Genomic DNA, 26898 nt, shown 5'->3' with positions numbered 1-26898 from the left:
ATCTAGACTAGACTGTCACTAGACCCATGTAAAATTACTGACGCTCGAATCCTTATAAAAAAAAAAAAAAGATTAGGTTATCGCTATCACTAAGTGATAGGCCCATACCAAGGAAGTAGATTAGATCTAATTGCTATTGTTGAAAAACAATATATGCACATGTAGAAGACTATACCGCTATACGTAATAGTGGGGAAAGTGACATAATCAAACCAGCCCAGATCTAACAAATTCCAAAGGGAACTCTGTTTATTTTTAGATAACACACTTCCGTGTCAACAAAAGTCTACTTTTTAGTGGCTATAATTTTTTTTTAAGATTGTTTGTTATCTGACTGTTAACAAGAAAAACTAAAGGGAAAGATCTATATAATAATGGGGCATCGTAATTTACGTTTTTTCATATCTAGTCTGCCTTAGCAAACAGTAGGCCTAATAGTAGGCTACCAACCCTCTTTAGTCTTTAGTTAGGGTAGCCTATTTTCATTTGTTATTTGATACGTTCAACTTAGAGGTCTATCTTATAGTACTGCTTACCGCCCTTATACTTATACTATATAGCTAGATATCGTAACTTAGTTCAATCCTAATTGCATTGATTGATTCATGACACCTAATAATGGACGAAGCAGGTAGATCTAGATATTAGTTTACTAATTAGATTTTAGATCTACATTTAAGGTTCTAGATTCTTATATGATGCTTTTGTTTTCAGTGTTTATCTAATCTGATTTAGATCTATCTATATTACTATATTGTAGGCCCTATTATGAATTTATGTAGATTGTGTCTGAAGTAAAAGTGCATGATATTTCCATATACTCATGTCATATGATATAGTGGGCTACTCTTTATAAAGGCCTAGGTCTAGATAGTCCTTATAAAGTCTAGATTTAGATCTATTCGACTATTTCCATACTTAATGATTAATATGCATATTTTACATTTAGAATTAGTAGAATCTAGCTCTTGAGCTGATTATGCATATCAAAATCTTCAGTTTATAAATTTAGACTAAGACTAAGACTGCTTTATTGATCCTTACGGAAATTTGTTGTGATTACAAGGACTCATTTCTCATTATATAAAGACTGGGACCAGTGTTTCCCAAACTTTTTCCAGAATAGTACACTTTGCAAATTCTGAGTATTCAGTGGCACAAATTGCTTATTTTTTTAAGAGATTAATTCACCTGTTGGCTTACTAGATATCTATTTAATTATTCAAGTAGTTTGTGGAACACCTAGTCAGGCCTTGCGGAACGGTACTAGGATTCCACTGAACACAGTTTGGAAAACACTGTTTTAGACAACATTGCAAGCTTATTTAAACAATGATCTTTATGTTAAAATTTTTAAATATATTTTTCATAACAGGTACTTTATTGCAAACTCAATTATTTTATATGACTTCAATGGGCTTTATTAACAGTTTAACCAATATAAAAATATTCTATGTTGAATCTTAGGTATAAGTAATAAATTTAAATTTCTCTTTATATATATATATATATATATATATATATATATATATATATATATATATATATATATATATATATAAATACAGGGCTTTGGTACGGTGTACCAGCACCTTTTTGAAAAAATTATTACTTTTCTTGTATTTTAACGTATATTATTAATTTTTAGTAATTAAAAGTTAGGCAATCAACTACCGGCACCAATTTTTTTTTTACAACAAAAGCACTGTATATATATATATATATATATATATATATATATATATATATATATATATATATATATATAATCAATACGATATTTAGTAATGTTTCATATAATTTCCATAGTTTCCTTTTTTTTATTCTTTTTTTTTCCAAAAATTTAAAATAATAAAATAGGCTGTATTTTACTTATTATTCATTTGTTTTATATAGCACATCTTCCAACCATTAGATGTATAGAAGGTATATCTTTTTCAGTGTGTTTTATAGTTCAACCCTATTTGTGGGTAAGTTGTGGGTAAGTGCGGAGGAGTATGTGGGAAATCTTGCTTTTAGGCACTTGACAATTATATGAATAAAGATGACTAGAATTATGTCTGAATTAGGGTTTTGAACTGTTTTATGTAGCAAGCAGCTTATGTTATTTAATCCCAATACTTTTTTTGTTTCAGATATTTGTCTTGATCAGTGCGCTAAAGCCTTGAGAGACTGCTTAGACAGAAATGATTCAAGTATATTTACACAGTTAAACAATTACATTGGTCAGAATGAAGCCACACTGAAAGAATGTTTGAGAAGAAATATTGATATTGTGTTTAAGATTTGCAAGCTTGGGATACTAAATGCTTTAGAGCTAATTCTAATCCTTGAAGTAATTGATATTAATGAAGTACAATTTAACCAGGTAAGTCATAAAAAAATAACATTATTCATTTTTCAGTGCATACAATACTTGAATATAGAAGCTTTACTAATTTAAAATCAGTTGACATTCATTCTTTAAGGGAAAAAAAAAAGAAATGTTATCAGTAAAGCTCAATTAATAAAACTTTAAAAGTCAGATCATGAAAATCATTAAGAAAAGTTTAAGTAAACCTCAAGAATTTCTGCGATCAATTGACTATCAGATCAAAGTCCAACTGAAAGTAAACCTCAAGAATTTCTGCAATCAGCTGACTATCAGATCAACATCCAACTGAAAGCAAACCTCAAGAATTTCTGCGATCAACTATCAGATCAACATTCAACTGTTTTCATTTTTCTCCACAAATTTCGTCCTTTTAGTAAAGTAAATACAGAATCTGGAAATATTGATATTGTGTTTAAGATTTGCAAGCTTGGGATACTAAATGCTTTAGAGCTAATTCTAATCCTTGAAGTAATTGATATTAATGAAGTACAATTTAACCAGGTAAGTCATAAAAAAATAACATTATTCATTTTTCAGTGCATACAATACTTGAATATAGAAGCTTTACTAATTTAAAATCAGTTGACATTCATTCTTTAAGGGAAAAAAAAAAGAAATGTTATCAGTAAAGCTCAATTAATAAAACTTTAAAAGTCAGATCATGAAAATCATTAAGAAAAGTTTAAGTAAACCTCAAGAATTTCTGCGATCAATTGACTATCAGATCAAAGTCCAACTGAAAGTAAACCTCAAGAATTTCTGCAATCAGCTGACTATCAGATCAACATCCAACTGAAAGCAAACCTCAAGAATTTCTGCGATCAACTATCAGATCAACATTCAACTGTTTTCATTTTTCTCCACAAATTTCGTCCTTTTAGTAAAGTAAATACAGAATCTGGAAATATTGATATTGTGTTTAAGATTTGCAAGCTTGGGATACTAAATGCTTTAGAGCTAATTCTAATCCTTGAAGTAATTGATATTAATGAAGTACAATTTAACCAGGTAAGTCATAAAAAAATAACATTATTCATTTTTCAGTGCATACAATACTTGAATATAGAAGCTTTACTAATTTAAAATCAGTTGACATTCATTCTTTAAGGGAAAAAAAAAAGAAATGTTATCAGTAAAGCTCAATTAATAAAACTTTAAAAGTCAGATCATGAAAATCATTAAGAAAAGTTTAAGTAAACCTCAAGAATTTCTGCGATCAATTGACTATCAGATCAAAGTCCAACTGAAAGTAAACCTCAAGAATTTCTGCAATCAGCTGACTATCAGATCAACATCCAACTGAAAGCAAACCTCAAGAATTTCTGCGATCAACTATCAGATCAACATTCAACTGTTTTCATTTTTCTCCACAAATTTCGTCCTTTTAGTAAAGTAAATACAGAATCTGGAGTTAACCTTAAGGAAAATATCCTATTCATATGCTATAATTAAACCCAAGATGCCATTCATCTTATGAAAAATAGAATTGCTATGTTTTTTATATAATAAACATGACATTTTTGCTTACTTTTCCATAGAAAACATTGCTTCAACTAGCATGTAAAAAAGGCAACAAGAATGTTGCTCAAATGTTGTTAAAATTTGGAGCAACAGCAAAACCAGATGTTTGGTCTCAAGATTCAGAGTTTTATCTGGCATCTTATAACGGACATTTAGACATCATTAAAATGTTATTTGAAAAATTCTATGGTAAGTTTTTCTAATTCTGAAATGCTATTTTTTTTTTAGGTGGGGAGTGAATAAGGGTAGAGATATCTTCCAAATCATATATTTTAAGATTAATTTACCTTTACTTTTTGAACAAATAATTATAACAACAGGGTAATTAAAGATTTTTAAAGTTAGTTTATTAATATTTTTTTTTAATAACCTAATGGTTAGCTTGAAAAAAAAAGCTAGGAAAATCATTAAAAAATATTACACAATTTTATTTTCTGACTAGCTTAAAAAAAGAAGCTTACATAATTATGGTGTTTGCCATTCTCTAGTTAACAAGATATGCACACTTGTTCATACACAGATCTAGTTCAGGAGAGAAGTATCTATTATTGTTTGTTCTATGCTGCTTGCTTCAGTGGGAAGCTGGATGTGGTTCAGAAGTGGTATTTCCCAAATATGAATCTCAATAAAGTCATTGAGTTTGTGCCAACATTAACAGATTGTGAAAAATTCTATCCTTTGTTTGCTGCTTGTGAAGGTAAGTATTAGTATTATGTTTTTCTTTTGTTAAGCCCTACTATCAAATAATTGACCAAATACTAATACACTTTTTTAACTATTGACATACTTTACCTTTACTTGCCCTGAAGTCTGGTCAGACTTTTGAGACATTACAAATGATGCCAGCTAGCTCTGTCCATTCCTTTTGTTTGCTTTGATGCTGAAGGTCCTATTGGTTGTAACTCCCTACACCACCATTGATCTTCTTTGTGCACCTTTCCTCTCTTCATTTTCTGCCACTTTTCCTTGCTGAATGTCCTTGTCAAGACCTAAGGATCTTGTAACATGGGATCCCCAAATAACTATTCAGTCCCATCACAAACTTGAAACTTCTCTACTTGTGATGTTGTTGTTTATATCAGTGACACCTGCAAATGTGTTAATGAATTTGATAATCAAAATGTCCAGTTCTATTCAATATTTTATGAACATAAAATGGGACATTTTTAAGAGCAACAGATATATATTATAAGAATAACAATTTTATTGTTTTTAAGTTTACAAATTTTAACTTAAGAATTAATCCAGCTCTTATTCCTGGTACTGTGCATTAGCTGTTAATAATATTATATATTTTAATATTAAATTAACATTAGTAAGGAGCTCAGTCTTTTTCTTGTTTGTTCTCATTTGAGCTTAGTCTAACTAAGCATCCGTTAGGACCTTCACTAATAATAATAATTGACTAATTTTTATTGTTTGTGAGAAATATATTAGTATTTTTAAAAAAAGCAAACAATTTATTTTCTTATTGCAGCAAAACATCTAGAAGTGGCAAATTTTTTAATAGAAAATGGAGCTTCAGTAACAAAAGAGATTAGTGATCAATTTCCAGAATTTATGACTCAGTTAATACAATCTAAGTTTCAAACTTCAAATTTAAGAGGAAAACGAGAAGTATGTATCTACCACTGTTGAATTAGTCTGTTTAACTAGACTAGCACAATTTTAAATCTTGTCTTGGAAGCCTAGATCTAGATCTATTTTAGTTTCTGGTCATGTTTTTTTAACAAAACAGAGTAAAAATGTTTAGCAAAAGTTTTACTTTAAGGTATCTACAGTCTACATATTTTTTCCCCCCTAAAACTTTTTGTTTCTTTCTTTAATTTCAGAATGAGTGTCTCCAGTTGTATTATTTTCTCTGACTGCCTTAAAAACCATCTGAATAATTTGATATAATCAACATTTGTTCCTAACAATGTCATAATTGCTTACTTATCTTTCTTAAACTGTTTTCACTTTTCAAAGTCTATAATTCTTGCATAATAATGGTAAATCTAGATCTAATTCTCCAAAAGAATATATTTCCCTTTTCTAACCAATTGTATAAAAAAGGAACTTAAAATTTCAGCTACCACAATTTGAAATTGTCAGTTTTCTTTTTCTGACCTTATTTTTAGAATAATTGTTTAAAAAATGTTAATTTTCAAAAATGTTGTCTCCATTTAATAAAAAAAATTTAAAACCATAGGCTTGATAATCAAACCTTTTATCTACTTTTTTTTTTTTATCAATCAGTTAAAAATTGTTCTATCTTTTCCCAGTATGATTTGACTGAAAGATATCTACAGGCTGTTCATCCACAATGGTTCTTAGAATCTAAAGACAATACCAGTGATAGGTCTGATGTTACTGTAGATATAGACATTAAGATTAATTTGTCACAAAACTTTCTCACGGACTTGCCAAATGAAATTTTATGGAATATGAAAGGATTAACAGTTCTCAAAGTGTCTCATAATCTACTCAGCAGAATTAGTGGTTGCTCTGATCCATCTACAATACATCAAAATTGGTAACATTTTATTCTTCTTTGTGATATAAACATGGTTTGTTGTAGTTTTTTTTTGGTTCACTTTCTCTCTTTAATATTGTAAGTGTCTCCTACAAAATTATTAACAACTTTTATTAAATGTCTTCAGTTTTGAGATAAAGTAGCAGCTTTAAAAGCATTAGTTAGCTAATTTATTTTACCCAAGATTTGAACCCAGGTAAAAATATGGCTTAAACTCAAAGCAGCTGGCCTGGATTTAAAGTCACCTTGTTCTAAATTAGTCCCAGGTTAAGTTGGCTTGTTAAGTGATGGCTGTTGTACAAAGTAATAGCCACACAATACACCTAGCAAATACCAATGAACTCTATTAACCTAAGAAAATACTTTAATTTCAATTTGTCAATCTGTATTTCATTTAGTGTGAGTGTTGTGTTTTTTAGCTTCAAATATTCAGTATTAGGACTGCTACATCAATCATACTACTATAATCATTTTGAAAGTTATTGCGTTAAAGTATTTAGATTGACTTTTTAATTAGTTTTTTTTTTACAAAATTTTTTTTTTCTTCAGTCTAACTGAGCTGGACTTGTCAAATTGTAACCTCACAGAAGTCAGTAGTCACTTATTTGATCTACCTCACCTGAAGGATTTAAATTTGTCAAATAATCAATTAACTTTTCTAGGAAATGAACAAAGTGTGTTATTTTTGTGAACATTTTTTACTTATTATAAAAAATAGAACTGAAAAGAATCAAATTTTGTATGTAGACTATTTCTAGCATTCAGTGGGTTTGTTTCACTATTTCTTACTTGTAGTTAGTTTTCAAAACAACATGTTGGCTGTGGAATCATGGATTTTAAGATTAGATTAAATATTGGGTTTTCTGTCAGATTTTAGGAAAACACAAGCCTACTTAGTACTAATGATTAACTGACATGTATTTCAGGTGGTTCATATAGTTGGTTTGAGTGCTGACTGGACAGTACCTTTCGTTAACAAAATGAACATCAAAATTTGTGGGCTTCTAAAGAAACTTTGATTAGCTTTTTTTTGAAATAGCTTTTATGTAGCGCAACTTTCATGCTTATAGCATGCTCAGAGCGCTATGGTCCAATCTCATTTGTGGGGTGAGGGGTATCTGGGAGAAGGTTTTCATGCTGTCTTTAGGCACTCAGTAAACACAACTCTGCTCAAGTCGAGTACCAAATCTCAAATTCCTGATAGATAGATAAGCTTAAGCATATTTAACCTCTCCACCACACATCCTATCCTAGTTTTGAAAAAGAATTTGCTCAAATATTAGCAGGAATCAATGACAACTAGAAGTTAATCTTTGTTGCATTTTTTGTATGACATTGGGTGTTAAAGTGGACAAATAACATTAAAGGAAAGAAAATAATTTGCAAAAGTAATGTATCTTTGTTGTACACTATTCTGTAAAAATATTTTGCAGATTCAAACCAAGACTGGAAATGCATAAGGCTGACTCGTTTAAACATTGCTGAAAACCAGATTACACAAATTCCTCCTGGAATAAAAAATTGTTTGCTAATGAAATACTTAGTTGCTTACAGTAACAATATAGACCAACCATTTCCTCCTTGGCAGTGCCCAATGGTTTGCTATTTATTTTTCTATTGTTGAAATACCTTTATATAATCAGCTGTTTTTTTAAATGTTATGTTCCTCACACAATCTTGTGTATTCTCTATCACTTATTTCTAGTCCCTACCTCTGTGTGCCTTTTCTCTCTTTCTGCTTCTTGCTTTTTCTAGGGTATAATTTATAAATGGGTGATAATTATTTTTAACTATTATTTTTAATCACCTAAACATTGGTAATAAAGCTCTCATGCTGATATGATATTATTATATTTTAAACATGGGAACATTTTTTTTTAAGTTTAAGTATCATAGGTATCATTTTAAAAGTTTAATGTAAAATTCATGCTCCAGTATCTGTTTAACAAAAAACATATATTTAAACATATTTTTTTCTTTTGTTGTGTACATTCATTAATTTAACTAAGTGTTATTGAAAAAAAATGCTTCAAAATTGTATGTTTATTATAAGTAGTTACCTTATAGTTCAATCAAAAAACATATTTGCTTTATTCTTTTCTTCTTTATGTTTTTAAGCGAATCCTTGAGCTATCACATAACAAATTAACCAGATTTTCTCCAAGTGCTGATCAATTTTGGGGTCGTACACTTCAAACTTTGAAAATAGATCATAATATGTTAGATGAGCTTACAGAAAGTGTTGTTAAAATGAGTATGTTCTATATTTACAAATATTTTCATGAAGTCATTATTATTGCTTTATTTATATTCCTTTATACCAGGGGTTCTCAACCTGTGGGTCGCGACCCCCTTGGGGGTCGATTGACGATTTGCCAGGGGTCGCCAAAGGCCATCGAAAAAATGGATTGTTTTTGTCTTTTCTTCTCTAGGTGTGTGTGTGTGTGTGCGGGGGGGGGGGGGTTGCGGCAGAGTGGGAGATTGTAAAAAGCATAAAAGGTTGAGAACCGCTGCTTTATACGATATAAATATTGTAAAAAAAAAATATATTTATTTATCTTATTCTTGACAGGTATATTAATATACAGTTTCAACATTAGCTCAAAATGTGTATGTGTTTGCTGTTTCTGCTAAATAATATTTTTAACATATTGCTGTGCTTAAAAAATGTATTGGTTTCCAATATATTCTCAACAGACTTACATAGGTCAAGCATTATTAGCCTACTTAAAAATTTTTCTATTGCCAGGTAAACTTGTGCATCTCGATGTATCTCATAATTCAATTCAAAAGCTTCCACCAAAAAAAATATGGCATTGTCAGCTACACATAATGCACCTCAACAACAACAATCTGGGTGTGAGCAGGCAGAGAACTCCACTGCAGAGAAATATTTCACTGTAAGGAAACAAAAATTAGACAACTGTAACCTATTTCAGAGGTTCTCAAACTTTTCCAGTTCAGGTACTCCTTTACAAGCGATAAGATATTAGTGGACCTCCGATGCAGCCTGATTTGACTGCCCAAATTGCATATTTCTAAAGCCGCAGACATAATTAAACTCTCCGCAACCATGTGTGCTTTTTGGCTCTATGCTTTTCGCAATGACATAATATAGAAAACATTAAGAGCTTTTTCATTCACTGTTGTTGCATTGCTAATAATATTCTGTTGTCACCTTTAAAGAATTCTACGGGCTTGTGTATTAGTTCATTTTGATTTCTTAAAAGATGATGCTTTAGTTTAGTAGCTTTCAAACTTTTGTAAGATAGCACATTCAAACAAATGACACATTGTGGCTGATCACTGTTGCCTTTGTACTGTATAAATCCGAATTCTTAATATTCAGGAACATAATTGTGCAATTTGCCTTATGTGGTGCAGCCTCTCAATATATTGCCATTATTTCCCTTTAACTCTTGGTCTTCTTCAGATGTCTGCTTGCGTTTCAAATATTTATCCATAATCTAACGGTTAGATGGGCATGGGAAAAACAATTAACTAACATGAATTACCACTGTATATAAGTTAATAATCAATTATAAAATGTACTAATCAGACTGATGTTGGTGTGTTGTTGAGTCTCAGGTTCATCGGTTGGAAGATTAAAACTTCTTTGAAAGGCCTGATAAAGCAGAGAAATTGATTGGCTTGAAATCAGCCAGGAAAACCAACAACTTAGCAGAGTTTAAGTCATTAATTAACATGCATGACTAGATTGACACATGAAATGTGTAGGACGTAATTATCTTCTTTTTTGAAGTAACGTCTGTAATCTATAAAATAAGAAAAGCAGAGAAATTTGAAGACTGACATTGATTGGCTTGAAAAGCAGACAAATTGAATTAAAGACATTTATTAGTTTTTGAAATGAGTAAATTTGATATTCTTTCATAGGACTGTTAACAATCATTGTTGTTTTTCCAAGCTGAGTCATGACACAGTTCTTAATAGACATAGTAAACAAGAGAGATGGGCGAGTAGATTGTTATTTAAATTATACAATCGGATAAACTGACTTTTTAGCGAAAAATGTATTTTAATTGTATGCAACTTATTCATCTTTCTGCGGACTTCCGGTCATCTTGGTCCGCAGACCACAGTTTGAGAACCACTGACCTATTTGATATCAAATAACTGTAACTTATTTGATATCTATATCAAAATCATTGGTAAGGGTTTTATTAATTATGGTTCTGCATGTTATTTTTTGGTGATTTCAGAAATGTGGATCAGTCAAGGGACTTTGAGTTTCCAGGAATTGTATTGAAGAATAATTTGATAGAGTTATCTTTAGCAGAAAACAATTTGAAAGAAGTTCCAAGAGGAATCAGTTGCTTAGAAAATTTATGCATTCTTGATTTAAGCAGGTTATTATAAACTTTTAAACAAAATGTCTAGATATTTTCTAGTATTAATTTTCTTTAATTTGGATAGGTTAAAAAAAATCTTTTTTTTTATTTCTTAGCAATTACTGAGGATGGACATGGATTAATATCTTTAATATTATAAAATTTGAAATATAATAATTACATGCTTTCAATTTCTTAAAAAGAATATCTGTAAAATAAAAAGATTAAAGAATAAAATTTAGTCTTTAAATCTGTTTATATATTTTTATAACCTTAATTGTATACAGAAAAATATTTAGAATATATTTCTAACCAAAAAATGTATTCAAAAGATATTTCATTCTCAGATAAATAATTTTTTATTTAAGATAAATGATGTACATAAAATAGAACACTTTATAAAGCAATGTTTTTATATAACCTAAAAATGATCATTTTAGAAATCCAGAGATTACAAGTTTGCCTGAAGAATTGGGAACATTGAAAAATTTAACATTGCTTAATTTAAAAGGAGTAACATTAAAAGATAGACAATTACAAGCTTGGATTTCTGACAGTAAGATGATTTTCTCTAAAAGTTTGTTTGAAATGCTTTAAGCTTTAGAAGTCTTATGAAACAATGTAAGTTTTTTGTGCCTTAGAGTGGTTTTATGGGGGTGCAATGTTCACAACAGCTGTTCAGATGTAGATGCTGCTCAATTAGGTGACTCGATGTCCCATTTAGGTAAGACCAACCTCTATCTGTCCAGCTATCATAAAATTTATTGTCTTGTAGACATAGAGGCAAAATGTTTAGATATTTCTTATTACTTTTGCATCTTCACTGTTCACATGGAATCTTTATAAAAATTCTGTGAATTAGGCGAAGTAAAATATAACAGAATTTCAGACTATGGAAAGACCAAATGATACCTGTAGTGGAAAACTACTATTATTATTTCCTGATTTGAAATATTTCTTTTCTCAGGAGAAGTGCCCCACAATTTAAATTAAAACAAGGTTAAAAAAAGACAGTTTGTGTGGAAACACAAACTGAAAATCGGCCCCTGAAGTGGTCCACTCAGGCAGGTTTCAATATTATCAGAATGAAATTCTATCAAAGACAAATGACAAAAAATAATGGAGAAAAAAGGTTAACAGTGGTCTAGTCTGGTCCAGCAGACTAAAGGATAGGTGAAAGTGAATGTGAAGTTAGATGTGAACATGATTTAACTGATGCCTTATAATGAATATCTAATTGATCTTATTGATTTGTAAAGGGCCAATCTCTTATTCCTCAAGAATAAAACATTTCCATTAAAAAAAAATATATATTTTTTTTTACATTTTTGTTAGGTGTTCTACGTGTGTATGTAGCATTACAGTTCAAGTAATAATGTGAAAAACTACTTATTAATTGTTGTTTTAAATAATGTCTGACTTATATGCATACTTTATAGATTTTTTCTCTTCAAAAAAAATAGTAAACATTTTTTTTGTAAATATAGTACTTCGTATAACAGAACTTACATAACTTAACAATACAAATATTAAAAAAATTATTTTGACAAAAAATCTACAACCGTTTGCATAAATGTGTTAAAAATATGGTAAATAGTTGCATCCCCTAATAAAGAGCCTCAAGTGTTTGTTACTATTAATAGTGAATAGTTGTAAAAGTGGTGTATTTTTATGAAAAAACTGCTTGCATAAGTGATTTAAAAAATTAGATTTCTCGCTTTCAGAAAAGAAAAAAGTAGCAGTGGCATCAGAACTTTGAATGGTCTAAAATATTGTAATGTCAGATTTTCATATCTTTTCTAGTTTATGAGATCTAAACGGGCCGGACGGACAGGCATTCCACACAAAACTAATAGCTTCTTTTCCCCTTTCGGGGACCGCTAAAAAACAGTGCTGAATTGTAGCTGTATTTTGTAGACAACATTGGGGCAATATTCCATGCAGCAGTTCTATTTATTGAGGAACAGAATGTCACTTTCTAAGTATCATCTGCCAATAGGTTCAGAAATTTAAGGAAAGAAGGTTTATCAAAGTATGCACCGAATTTTCTACTTGGGTTTGTTAAAAGAAATCAGGTAGAAACGACAATCATAAACTTTTAGTAAAACTGGGCTGAGTATCTCAGAGAGAGAGAAGAAGCCAATTTGACAGTTTTAACCCTTTAAGGTTGCAATTATTTTGTCAAAACTGTCAACCATGATGTGTTCTTTGATGAGTTTAACTATGTGGCAAAGTTGTATTCCTCAGGACAAGATTTGGAATTGGTAATGCATGAGCTGAACCTGTAATCAGCATGCATACCGCTTTCACTTCCTAAATGTCTAGTCACTTTATGCTCCTAAAATATGAGTGCTTTTCTCTCAATGTTGTTTTTATCTAGCTCTACATGTACACAATTTTCATCTAATCAAATCAAATGTGTAAGTTATAGTATTATTTTACTTTGATAGGTCTTATAGGTAGTTAAAGAAACTTTTTTTTTTTCAGATGAAAACAATACTCAAGAAATAATTTCCTACCTTGAAAGGAAACTTAAAAAGTGTGTACCAGATAACGTTATCAAAATGGTAGTGTTAGGTTGTAAGGTAAGTTTAGGTTCCATCTTTTATATTAATTCCTTTTTTCCCTTCAAGTACCATTCATTGAAGAGCTAGTCATCATTTAAAAAAGAAAACAAGTTTGAATATGCAATCAGTGCATTATTATCTTATTTTCTAAAGAAACTATATTTTTTTATTTGTATTCAGAACTTTGGTGGTCAATGTCTTGTTGAGAAACTTATCAGCGGACGTGGAATGTATGATGACTGCACATCAGTTAGTCATCAGGTGACTAGTTTTTGACAAATTATTTTGTGTTTCGTCTGTTTTGTTTTCTTTGCTTATTTTAAGTTGTTTTGTTTTTTTCATTAATAGATTAACCTTTTTTTTTTTTATTTCCCAGAATATGAATATGTCCACATGGGAGCTCTCTCTGAATAATTCTTTATTTAAAAACATTTTCTCACAGGTGAGTAAATAAAAATAATACTTCATGCAGGAAATTTGTTCTATGCAATAATTTATGATACTCAATTTTGAATTTATAATCATCTAGTTATAAAAAAACTTTGTAGAAATTAGATCTTATCTTCTGGAAGCAAATATATTTTTGTTATATTTGACATTAAAAACTTTGATAAAAATCTATTTTTTAGAAACAAACATTGTCATCATAGATGATTTTTTTTTATTGTAGAACTATTCAAACTGTTTTATAAAACGTGTGTGTATATTAGCTTCGGAAAATAGTTTTTCTTAGAATTTTTTGGGTTTTATGATATTCTTGAATTATTAAAGACAGTAGTACTAATTAATTTATTCTAAAATTATTAATGACTGTATAAATTAGTTCATTTATTGTACTTGTTTTCAGAGTCCTAGAAGGACAATAACATTTCATACCTGGGAATTCCCAGAAAACAAAGAGACTCTGGCTTTGCTGCCATGTTTTCTAACCCACAATTCTCTATACATTATTGTACATGACTTTACTACATCTGGAACTATGTTGCATCTTGTGTCAGAGAAGATCTCAGTCATTCAGGTATGGCTAGAAATCTTGCTTTTATTTTTTTTTTTCTAACCTTACAGAGGTATTTATAGGGCAGACCTTATACGTTGAAATAGAGTTTAAAAAAAACAAACAAAAACATACAATGTTTCAATGTTTTCAATCCTATAAAAGCAAGTTTAATCTTGGGCATTAAGTTTTCATAGTTGTGTCAAATCATGAACTTGCTGATTGTGTTGAACTGTACAGCTAATTGCTAATTAATTTTTTTTCTTAAATGATCAAAAGGGTATTAATTTCATAATATTTATTTGGTTACATAATGAAATGTACAAAAACTATAGGTTTATATTAGTCATATTTTCTTTTTGTTTTTTTACAATACATTTTGTCTAAATTTTGCAGATATAATATAGAGTCTCTTAACAATACTTCAGCACAATGAATATAGATTTTCTTTGTATATATTTCAGTCATGTGTTCATCATCCAGAGATTATCATTGCCTGTTTGTGTCCACCAAATATTGATCCACATTGGGAAGAAGAACTGAAACGGGAAGCTACAAAAGAACGTCTAAGATGTAAATTTGTCTTTATCAACTTAGATGACAATCAAACACTTCTGAATTTGTGCCAGAAAATCTATGAAGCTTGCGATCGGTTGAAAGGCTTATCAGCTTTGGAAAAAGGTGTTCCCTCCCTTTTTGTTGATGTTGCTAAAAGGACAAAGTTGAAGAAAGATACAAACATTTGTTCCTTGGAGGATTTCTTGAAAGGAGTGGGCTGCAGCAAGCAGGATTTAAACGAGGGTGTTCAAAATGGTTTAAAATGTAAGTTGCTTTAGAATCTTTTGTTTTATTAATTACTAAAACAAGTGGAATAAAAGATTCTGTAATAAAAAAAATTGCTTTTAAATAACAAGAAGATAAATAGATTGATAATCTTTATCAGCAAACATCATCAACATTATCAGATGAAACTTATGAATTATTTACATTTTTTTTTCAGTGCATGAGCATCTTCTGCAGGTTGGTGCAATGTTACACTACAACTTGTACAGAGAAGAGCTCTCTCAATGTGTTTTTTTAAATCCATCTTGGCTGTTTACTGTTATGAAAGATTTCTTAGAGGTAATTTTTTTTTAAAATTATATCACAATAGTTTTTAATATTCCTTTTCTTATAGCAGCCAGTGGGGAAAAAAAGTCACATGAAGGCAACTTTTCATGTATAAACTGCATTTTGGCTAAATTTTGACTTGTACAATACAAAACTGCTAATATATGCAATACTTGTTTGCAAGGTAATGTATCCATACTTTTTTTTTACTACTTGGACAGTCTAATAAAAAGAGCATAGAAAACCACATGCACAACCCTACCTTATTTGAATGAATTTTTTATACAAGGATGCCTCAGTTAATTTTGAAAAATTTTAGAAGGCAATCGCCACTGACTCCATCTTATGACTTGGCAAGAATCAAATGCTATAAAAACTCATTTGTTCCTTACTCTTTGTATCAGCACTGCAATGTTGACTGGGGGAGCAAGATGTCTGTTGTAGTCACTCCTTGATTTTCTTTGTGTGTTCTGTTTTCTTCTATGTAATTTAAAAAGGAGTTTATGTTATCAAAACACATTTCTAATTAGGATCAATAAAGCACATAGCAGTCTAAGTCTTAGTGAATGTAACTAAAATCATGTATACTAATTTTTTGTTGCAGTCACTAACTAGAAATAATATAACTCTAACACACATGACGATTGATGATGTCAAAAAAAGTGTGGCAAAACATTTAAAAGAAGAGTTTTTTGTTGCTTTTCTTCACTTGCTGGAAGCTTTTAATATTGGTATCAGGATAGTTGACAGTTACAAGAAAGAAATGTGAGTATAAATGTTTGTTTTTTTTTTAAGAAAGGAATTTTTTTTATTTTCTTTTTTTTTTTGTACTCAAGTTAACATTATAGTAAACTTCAAATAGTGTTTACCATGTGCAATCTCTTTTGGCCCACTGAATCCAATCTTTCTTTATTTACTCAAAATGTCTTTTATTCTAGTCTGATCATACCATCTAAACTACCAACACAAGCACCTCATATACAACTGGATCCCTACATTGGAGGTTTTCGAGCTGTGCGCCTCTATTGTGTGTCAGCCATCCCAGCAGCCTTTTGGAGTCAGGTGATTGTTCAACTAATCACAGCCTTTGAAAGGTTTTCTTCTTCAAAGTGGAAAATAGGATCTCCAATTATTCCTCAAGATCATACAAAATCATTTAAAATGGGCAGTAGAGTCAGGTATATTAATTATTTTTATGTTTTAGAAATTATTAACTATTCAGAAATACCTTTTCGATATTTTAACTTATTGTCATTTAAGTCTACTTAAGAATACCACATTGTCAGAAATTAACATTTTATTTAACTTGATAAACTAGTAATATACTTAGAATAAAAAGTTAACTTATGGAATTATGTACCTATTTCCCAAATGAGAACTTCATGAATGATGAATTTCAGTCCAACACTTCATCCTTAAGAACAAACTGAATTCCTCACTAGGTTTTCAGTCTGTGGCTTTCACATTGGCAGATGTTTGAGTTTCATCAAGTCAATTCAGTCTTTCTTGACTTTCAAGACAGAAAATCATTTGCTTTTTTTGTAAATGATTTAAGTTTATGAGTCTGCAATAATGAAAAGCACATATGTGAGTGGAAATGAATGTTATGTAAAAAAAAAAAGTTAACTTCCCCTTTCAGACCTTGCTTTCTATAAGGCAGATTATGTAAAGATCATCTGTTAGTTTCTATGGCCGACGGTTAACAATTATTTCTTGTGGCCAGCATAACAACCAACCACCTTTACTTTCACCAACTAATGTCATGAAACTATTTTAGTTAGGTAGACTCAGGTTTTGTTATGAGTTTTTTTTTGTTATTTGTTTCATTTTGAGAGTTACTTTAGTGCCTTGTAAAGGGATATTATAGTTGTCACTAAAGCAATGAATTTAAAGTAAAACACACAGATGTTAGGCTTCAGTGTGTGAAAATTGAAAAAAAGTAACAAGTAGTTTCTTTTTATGTTAGTGAGTATTTAGTCAAATATGTTCTTTTTGTAGAAAGGGATGAATGTCTTTACCAATAAAAAAGTTTAGTTGAATAAAGAAAGTTTAGTTGAATAAAATGCTAAACTTGTTTGTTCATTTTTTACTAATTAAAATGTTCCACTTTTAGCCTAAAAGGTTTGCACATATTAAATAAGAACATTCAGTATTGGAGGACAGGCATTATGATTAGTCATGACCAAGGATACCTCGTAGTTGAAGAAGTCTCTAGTCATTTTTCAGACAGGTAACTTGTTTGCTTATCTCAGTCACACTAGTACAATGTCATTAATCAGGAATGTAACCTGTTCTATCTGTTACACTAGTTACCAGTAATTTCAAACTTTCTTTTTACTTGCTTATTTCTTTCAACTTTTTGTATTTACAGGATAGCATCTTTGAAATTCTCATGTTCATTCCCTATTTCTTGCTATTTTAAGGGGTGAAAAAGGAAATCCATCCATCTTAGTCACAGTTCAAACAACTGGCAGTGATTCACGTCAAGCCAATTTAAAGAAACTTTCCATCATTGGTATAGTCAGAGATGAATTAGAAGAAATTCTGGACATATTCTTTCCTAGTGAGAATTTTTGATATAACAGTATCATAACTTAAACTTAAAATATTACTATGCAAAAGCCTTATAAAAATTTCCATGAAATGAAATGCATTTAAAGTAACTAGAAGATTGAAAATAATTACTGTAAACTTCAAAAAGTTTTTTTTAATTACTTAAGAGTTCCAAGCGTTTTTTAATCTAAATTTTTTAATGAATATATTTTTGATAATTGTCTCGTTTAACAAGATGTTAAATTGTCAATTCATTAGAGTTTCATGATCCTGGGGAAGAAGAAATGAAACCATACGCTTTGTGTCAGCATTGCTTCAAACATATCCATCCATTTTCTGGTTCCATTGTTGTTCCAGATTTGCATTTCTGTGTTCGTGATTGTGCTCAGGTATTGATAAAAACAGTCTTTTACTTCACATTTTAGTAACATACTGTATTTGCCCTGAAAGGATGAACAATAATTTTTATTGATTATAACAGTCTGAATAAAATATGTTTAACGTAAAGATGATGACACTGTACATATTCAGTCAATGTCTTTATTTGGCTTTTGTCTCTTACTACTTAACTTGACTGTCCACGGCTTGACATTACAAAACTGAAATATGTACGATCGAAAGTTCATCTCAATTTAAAGAAATATAGATTTGTAACAGAGAATTTTTTTTATAGGAAACCCTAAAACAGCAGGAAGATTTGACCCACAATCATCTAAAGGGTAAAAAGCTTTGTAAAATAGTGGTTGGATGGTTGCCTGATCGTGTGGTTTGCGCGTTGGACTGTCGTTTGGATTTATTGATGGTCCCGGGTTCAAACCCTGCCCACTCCCATCCCCCGTCGTCCTGGGGGAAGTTTGGACTAGGAAGTAAACTATCTTCAACTCTGAAGGAACATCCGAAACATGTAAAACATTTAACAAACATTTTAGTGTTGACTGGCCATTATGTCAAACAATGAACTCTGGGAGAGTTTGAGCAGTCCAATGCAATGCTTAGAGTGTAACAGACTAACATTATTTTCCTTTTTTAGATGATTATGTGGGCAGAGAACGTCACATGTTCCAAAGGTCCTTCCTCACTGGAAGAATTAGTTCCAGAGTTTTATTTCTTTGAGCTCCCAGAAAAGCTGAGATTAGATTCTCAATATCTAGAGTTACTGGATAGTACACTAGGTCATGGTATTGCCGGAACTGTTCAAAAGGTAGTTATACATTTTCCAATGGCTACTATTTATAAAATGTATATGATTTTGATAAGCAGTGTTCTGTTAGTATCTGGCGCATTTATAACAAGAAGGATTTACGTTAGAAGGACAATCAATTAAATGTAAATCATTTAGTTGTAGCTAGTTGAAATAGAAATGTGCCAGCATGAAAATTTAGTTAAACCTTTCAATTTAAGTATTTCAGCAGATAAAAATAGTTTGATATTAGGGTGTAAAAAAAATTTTCTAGCAAAAAAAAAAATTACCCTTTTATACCTTGCAATCTGTAAGGCAAATAATGAAAAGGTCATCTTGAAAAGGTCATCTGTTTCTATGGCCGTCCATCAACAAAGGTGTCATTAGGCTAACACAATAACTAACCACCTTTACTTTCCCCACCTAAAGGTCATCTGTTTCTATGGCCGTCCATCAACAAAGGTGTCATTAGGCTAACACAATAACTAACCACCTTTACTTTCCCCACCTAAAGGTCATCTGTTTCTATGGCCGTCCATCAACAAAGGTGTCATTAGGCTAACACAATAACTAACCACCTTTACTTTCCCCACCTAAAGGTCATCTGTTTCTATGGCCGTCCATCAACAAAGGTGTCATTAGGCTAACACAATAACTAACCACCTTTACTTTCCCCACCTAAAGGTCATCTGTTTCTAAGGCTGTCCATCAACAAAGGTGTCATTAGGCTAACACAACAACTAACCACCTTTACTTTCCCAACCTAAAGGTCATCTGTTTCTATGGCCGTCCATCAACAAAGGTGTCATTAGGCTAACACAATAACTAACCACCTTTACTTTCCCCACCTAATGTCACATAACACAGCGGCATCCTAAAATTCCAAAATTTATAATCTCAGCCTTCATTTCCTCATTTAGGAAGCCAAGTGCTTTACCACTCATCTAGCACCTCCCATAAAATGATATATTTAAGGCTTTACTTATCAAGTTTAATAACTATTCATTGCTAATTAAACTGTTTTAATGTATATTGTTGTTCATATTTATAAAAAAAATCTTATTAAATAAATTAATACTATTTATGTGCAGGGTAAATACAAAGACAAAGATGTGGCTGTTAAATTATTTCATAGTCCATCAGTCAGACCCCTGTCCTTGGAAGTATCAGATCCATTGTACTATAATGCAAAGACAGCGATAAGCAGGATAATTAATCTTCGTCAGGATCAAAATGAAACAGAACAAAGAAAGGTTAGTTAAAGTGTATTTTTACTGCTATTTTTTCTATTATCATTTATGTAACTTCAAAAAAAATGTTACTCTTTCACAGTTTCTCATTTAAAATATCTATATACATACTTTTTACATTTAGATCATCAGTGCTTTTTGTGATTTATATATCATGACCATGCATTTTAAATTTAGATCAGCAGTGCTTTTTGTGATGTACGCAAAGAGGTCAATGTCCTAAGTAAATTAAAACACAAGTGCATTGTGGAGTTTTTGGGTGTCTGTGTTAAGCCAAAGCTACTTTTGGTTATGGAGTTGGCTCCCTTGGGAAGTCTGAGGTCAGTGTTGAAAAATGATTATGAACGAAATCCAGATGACAAAATTATTTCTCGCACAGTTTTCAACAAAGATTTAACATACAAGATGATACTGCAGGTAAAATGAGTTTCTATAATAATTCTGAATTTTTTAAAACTAAGTCCAATATTGTATTATGTTAGTAACATTTCAAACAGTTTGATGCATTAGCACTGCTCATGCAATTTTATTATAGTGCAATTATTGCAAACAGTACAATTGAATAGAAAAGCATCTTTTAAAAATATAAAAGTAATTCCAGTTTTTCATAATCATTTCATGCTTTGGTTTTTGCTCTCAAAGTAAACTAAGACATTTACCTTTGTGTAGATTACCCAAGGACTTGCCTATCTGCACAGCTGCAAAATTATCTACCGAGATCTCAAGCCAGACAACATCCTACTTATGTCCCTTGATGTGACAGCACCTATTAATGTTAAACTTTCTGATTACGGGATATCTAAGTTTGCTTCTGTTCAAGGCTTAATTGGTTTATGTGGTACGCCTGGATACATGGCTCCAGAGGTCTTGACGAAACAAAAATACACCACAAAGGTAATTTCTTGTTAATACTTGTTAATAAACCAAACTTTTAAAATATTTTTATCATTAAATATTTGTGACATTATACATCTTTAGCAAGCCAATTTGGCAACTCCAAGAGGCATAGCCTTGAACTTTGTATACAAGTAAAACTTGTAATCATTTTCTAATTGGAATTTTTCTAGAATGGCTGAAAATAGCTCAATAAATTTTCTATTGTTCAAATATTTTAATTCAGAGATATATCTGTGTTTGTTAATTCATTTAATTAAAGTATTGATTACTTATTAATAATACTTTTATTTGGAAACGAAAAGTAGCTAGACCCAGTAGTGACAATAAGAGAACTAAACCATAAAGCTTAACACCACCTTACAATAATATAGATCTATATTGGCAAAATATTTTGTAGGTGCCAGGGTGGAGTAGACTTGCTTCTTATACCAGTCAAAAAATGTATAAAACCTCTGGTAACTTCCTATCACATCATAACACATTATGAAAACAAGATGAAAACAGCACATTCTATTGCAACAATAGTTGAAAATTTTTCCCCACCACATTATAAAAGAAATAAATTTTAAGTAATGAATTTGACTTACATGTTTTTAAAAAAAAATTATTTTATCATTTTGACAGTAATCATTGTATTTCAACAGGTTGATATCTACTCCCTTGCAATAGTGATGTTGGAAATACTTACAGGAATCTCACCTCAGAATAATGAACAGAAACCAATTGTGTCTCAGTTATCACAGTTGCTAAAAGATGATGTTGTACCACATCAAATCAATGTGAGATGGGGTTTTTTAAGTTTCATCTTTACACATTTAAAAAAAAATTCTCTTTCGCTATTTTACTTTTTTAAAAGGCCTTTTTAAGTAAAACATTTTTTAAAAAGGCTACTTTGATATTCTGTGCAATTCTTCTTCAATGTGGAGTTTTATGTTGTGAGAAAACTAATTGAACAGTTATTTTCAGTAACTAATAATTTAGAAAAAGTTTCAGTAAATTATTACTGCTCCCAGACAAGTTAAGTATTTGTCTATTTATAGATTACGATAGCATCTGTTAATTTAGAACTCAAACATTGTATAAAGGAACAAAGTAAAAGTAAGTAAAGTTCCCATTTCAGACCTTGCAATCTATAGCGCAGATGATGTAAAGGTCATCTGGCACATTGGCTGAGTGGTATTGCACTTGGCTTTTGAACTGTGGGGTCCTGGGTTCAAGTCCTGGTGAAGACCTAGGTTTATTATTTCAGAATCTTTAGGGTGCTTTATAGCACAGCCAGCCCTGACATTAGTTGAAGAAAAGTAAAGGAAATTAGTCATTGTGCTGGTCACATGATGCTCTCATGAGCCACACAAAAAATGAAATAATTTAATGCTTAAGTATTATTTTATATTATTTTATCAAAAACATATATTATTAAATCAAAATAAATACTTGTAAAAGAAAACTTTGAGAATAATAAAAAAACAATGTGTTCATTTCAGGGTTGTACTCTGCAATGCAATTTCCCTTATCTAGAACAACTCATGCCTGAGTGTTGGAATGTTAGAATGGAGGATAGGCCAACATCTGAGGAAATTATCAAAAGGCTGAAAAACGACCAGTTCTTATTGCTTCACAATTCTTTGTGGCTTACAGATAGACGTAACAGGCTAAAAATATCCTGTGTCTATACTTGTGAGGTGTGTCACATATATTCCCATGTCACTTGATTTTTAAGAAAGAATTAACTTTTTTTGTAAAAATTTGTATTGGTATTTAGATCTAGTTTTAAAATAAGCATTACACTTGTCTCCTTAGTGAAAAGTTCATTAATTAATCTCTTTCTCTTTTCCTTACATTAAAATGTGTTTAGACTTCTGGTCGATGGAACATTTGGATATCAGAATATGAACTTCCAGACATCAGAAAATTTAGTGTTTATGACGTGGAATCATCTAACTTTGTTGTATATAGATGGCATTCAGAGGGGAAAAAAGTTTTGTCAATGGCCAAAGTCGGTCACAAAATTTGGCTTGTTTGCCAGGTTGGCCATTTTTTAAGTATAGATTTAAAAACAAAGAACATTTTTTTATATTAATTATAAAAGTTTTACTTAGTCATTTAAAAAGGAAAAAAAAATTAAAATGTCATCTGCATTCTGTTCATTAATACTTCAACAGGGCTTAAGATACATTCAAATAATTGGCAGAGGAAACCAAAGTAAACTAGAAGTGTCAACTGGCTTTAACTTAGATGCAGAGCCCTCTATAATTATGAATCACTTGTTTGGATCTTCTGAGGTTGTTGTTTTTTTTTTTTGTTGTTTTTCATTATTTAGAAAATTAATATGATAGTTATAATAAAATATGTCTGATTATTATTAAGTTTAACTTTTTAATTATTTCAATATTTTTAAATATTTTTGTTAATTGATAGAAAATAGCTCAAAGGATATTTCTATTTTCTACTAACAGGAAAGTGAGTGCTTTGTACTGATTGGCTTTGAAAATGGAAATATAATGGCTATGTATCACAGTAATCCACTTCAGAAATCAGCAGTCATGTCTATTCACAACTTGACTTTAGGAAAAAATGTTCCAGTGGCTGACATCAGTTCCATTACTCTCAACTCTATTGCTGTGGCATGTGGCACCAAAGTTTATTTCCTTGATGTCAAGGCACAGGACAATAATGGGAAACTACCAGAAATCAATAACTCTGGTTTTGTTTGTCTACAAAAAGTGCTTAAGCTAGAAACATACGAACCAGTGGCCGCCATAGTGACTAGCTCAGCAGCAGTTTGGTGCTGCCTGGAAAATAAATCGTGGCTAGTGAAAATCAATGCAACCTCCAAGATGGTGGAGCTCATTGTTTTCTTGTCCTATAGCAGCTTGAGAGATGTTGTCATTGTGAGGCAAATACCTGAAGACCATGTTGGGAAAACAAATGCAGAAATGCCTGAAAATGTTTACCCCCATTCTTCTGAAAATGAAAGTTCTCAGAAGACTGAAAATGAAACACTCTACGATGATGAAGATTTGGACAACTATGAATCCGTTTTGATAGCTTCTGGCAGTTTTGATAGCTTTAAGCCTTCCCTCCCTCCAAAGGGAAATTATAATCCATCATCTCCTGCACCACCTATTGCAGTCAAACCAAATGATAGAGAAGAGCAGTTAATTGCCACCAGCTTAATTGTATCAAGTGATGTATTGGTGGTAGGAACTAATCTAGGTGCCATGTTTAATTTCCCAGTAAACTCTTTTCAGGAGGGTGTTCACATTTTACAATGTCCTCTCCTAAGACATCCTACCAGTAAAACAGACAGCAGGACTAGAAGTGGCACAATAAGATCTTGCAATGAGATACAAGCAGAGACGACAAAGGTAGTTTCTTCGCTGCTGCTAGCTCAAGAAAAGCTTCTTTCCATACTCACTTTTCCAGAGCAGGTGGATTTACGAAGATCTACCACAAAAAACCCGGATAAGTCCAAAAGACATGGTAGCCTAATGACGACATCAGAACAAGAAATAGAGGATGATGCTGTATTTAATGAAATAGGAACTAACAGCCCTTCAGATAGAAACTCTGTATCCTTTTTCTTTCTTGAAGAAGAGAGTGACATCTCAGGAGTAGCTGACATTGCTCTATGGGACAAGATTTCACTTGAACGACTGAACATCATTAGACAATATGTTCAAAGTTTAACATAAAATACATTTATATTGTGTGTCTTAACAGTTATAGCCTGTACTTTGAACATTTCTTGCTAATTATGGGCATTTGAAAAGTTTGAGACAAGTCTTGCTTTTTTTTGTTCTCAGACACTATCAACCTGTACATATGATTCTCTCCTCTCATAATATGTTGAAGCTGTGTTCATACAATCAGTTTATCTATTTGTGAAACAAAAATAAACAATCTTCAAGAGTAATACAAATATATTTGCAATAGATCTTTCAGAGTAATACTTATGTAAGCCAACATTATTTTAATTCTAGTTTCACATAAAGATTACGTCCGAATTTTATATCAGAAAGTTGGGTTTTATTGCAATGCACTCTCTAGGTGAGTTTACCCCCCACTCCCCCAATGTGTTTCTCAATAGTTAATGAGGGTGTCACGTGGCCATCACAGACCAACCACCGTTACTTTCCACAACAAATGTTAGGTGCAATTAGATTTGGGTGGACTCAGGAGATCCTAACAAAAATTCCCAGTCCTCTACAGGATTTAAATTTGAAACCCATCAGTTTCTAAGCCAAGTGTTTTACCATGATGTCTAGATGTTTACTATTAGAGCTGATATCAAGATATATCTGAAAAGCAATAGACCTGTATTTGTATTTTGCATTGAAACATATTGGCTAACAAATGAATTGAAAGGATTGTCAAATAGTAGCTTTATTTATTTGCCATGTTTTACTTTTATTAATGCACACATGTGAGAATACTATTTTAGCACAGTATTACAATGTGTACCCATAGTTGGCAAGTACAGAATTCATAAAAATATTTCATAAACCAGTGGTAAAGAATTTTCATTTGTCTTTAAAATTTAGGTCACCAATATATGGCAGAGTATACTCTATCATCTATGATTATTGTGTGATTCTAATAATAGAATAATGTATAACTACCCCGGTGAATAACAAATAGTTTGTTCACCCATAATCAACTGTAAATCTTGTTAATTAGACAATGTTGTCTTCCGCTAAGTATTTTTTTCAGCTAAGTATTTTTTCCGCTAAGTATTTTTTTTTTACTAAAGTGGAGTTATTACTTTGTTGCTCAAATGGATAAACAAATGTTGACTTGAAAGAATGTATGTAGTGTTGGTCAATTTTTTTTTGGACAAAGTTCAGTATTTTCTTAACTTTAGTTGTTATTGTTTTAACATGTACATGCATTAACATGTACATAGTGTAAATAAACCACAGTTTTTTCAATTACATTTGGTTGTTGAAGTTGTATTTCTTTTAATAGGAGCAGCCATTTTGGTGTCCAATGCATCAAGTAAATGTGTACTTTTGTTTCACTTTAACATGTTAAGCAGTTTTAAGTTTTTTAGAAGAAAACCAAAAAAAAAAGTTATTTATTTTCTAGTGAAATTGTGTCATTACATTTTGTGCACATTAGCAATATTTAATTAATTTTTTTTTCATACACATTAATAAGGTTAGGTAAATCACCATTTTACTGTTAAATGTTTTCTACTTAGTTATCTCTCTTAGAAAGAGGTTTCGTCGGTAACACGATGATGATTCATATGAAACAATATTGAAAATTATAGTTGAACTTTTTTTTATTAACTTAAGGTAGGCAATTCCAGCTGGGCCTACCATCCAAATAGTGTGATTTATGTCGCCATGTCTTGCATAACTACATAACACTTTTAAAGGTTTCTTTGTAGAGTACGAAGGCTTTGTAACAAACTCTCTTCCGTCGCTTGCGTTGACTTGCGTGGTAGGCAAAACACTTCTCTCAAATTACTCAGTAAGTGTTCCACCAAGATTAATATTTAATGCATTTTTTTAGTCACTGCGTGGATGTAGCATGGTGAAAAGATTGCTTTTTTTTTTTTTTTTTTTTTTTTTTTTAAA

At 30.9% G+C, this 26898-nt stretch overlaps 1 protein-coding gene across 1 annotated transcript; it reads left to right on the top strand.

Annotated features, from left to right (window-relative positions):
* Positions 1-2855: 2855 nt before the first annotated feature.
* On the top strand, positions 2856-26898 carry LOC106066283 (leucine-rich repeat serine/threonine-protein kinase 1-like). Its single transcript, XM_056028114.1, has 32 exons — positions 2856-2875; positions 3106-3382; positions 3913-4084; positions 4416-4592; positions 5373-5512; positions 6160-6410; positions 6960-7084; positions 7844-8007; positions 8529-8664; positions 9160-9310; positions 10634-10780; positions 11203-11318; positions 13250-13347; positions 13510-13590; positions 13706-13771; positions 14177-14347; positions 14788-15145; positions 15324-15445; positions 16038-16198; positions 16372-16611; positions 17547-17663; positions 17857-17996; positions 18245-18375; positions 19017-19187; positions 20258-20419; positions 20594-20833; positions 21086-21310; positions 21958-22092; positions 22798-22995; positions 23169-23339; positions 23476-23595; positions 23770-26898. The coding sequence occupies exons 1-32, from the start codon at positions 2856-2858 to the stop codon at positions 25006-25008; spliced, it is 6222 nt and encodes a 2073-aa protein (XP_055884089.1). The 3' UTR covers positions 25009-26898.

Source organism: Biomphalaria glabrata, chromosome 1 (genome assembly GCF_947242115.1).
Source record: "Biomphalaria glabrata chromosome 1, xgBioGlab47.1, whole genome shotgun sequence".
Taxonomy (NCBI): domain Eukaryota; kingdom Metazoa; phylum Mollusca; class Gastropoda; family Planorbidae; genus Biomphalaria; species Biomphalaria glabrata.
This window is presented reverse-complemented; position numbering and strand designations above follow the sequence as displayed.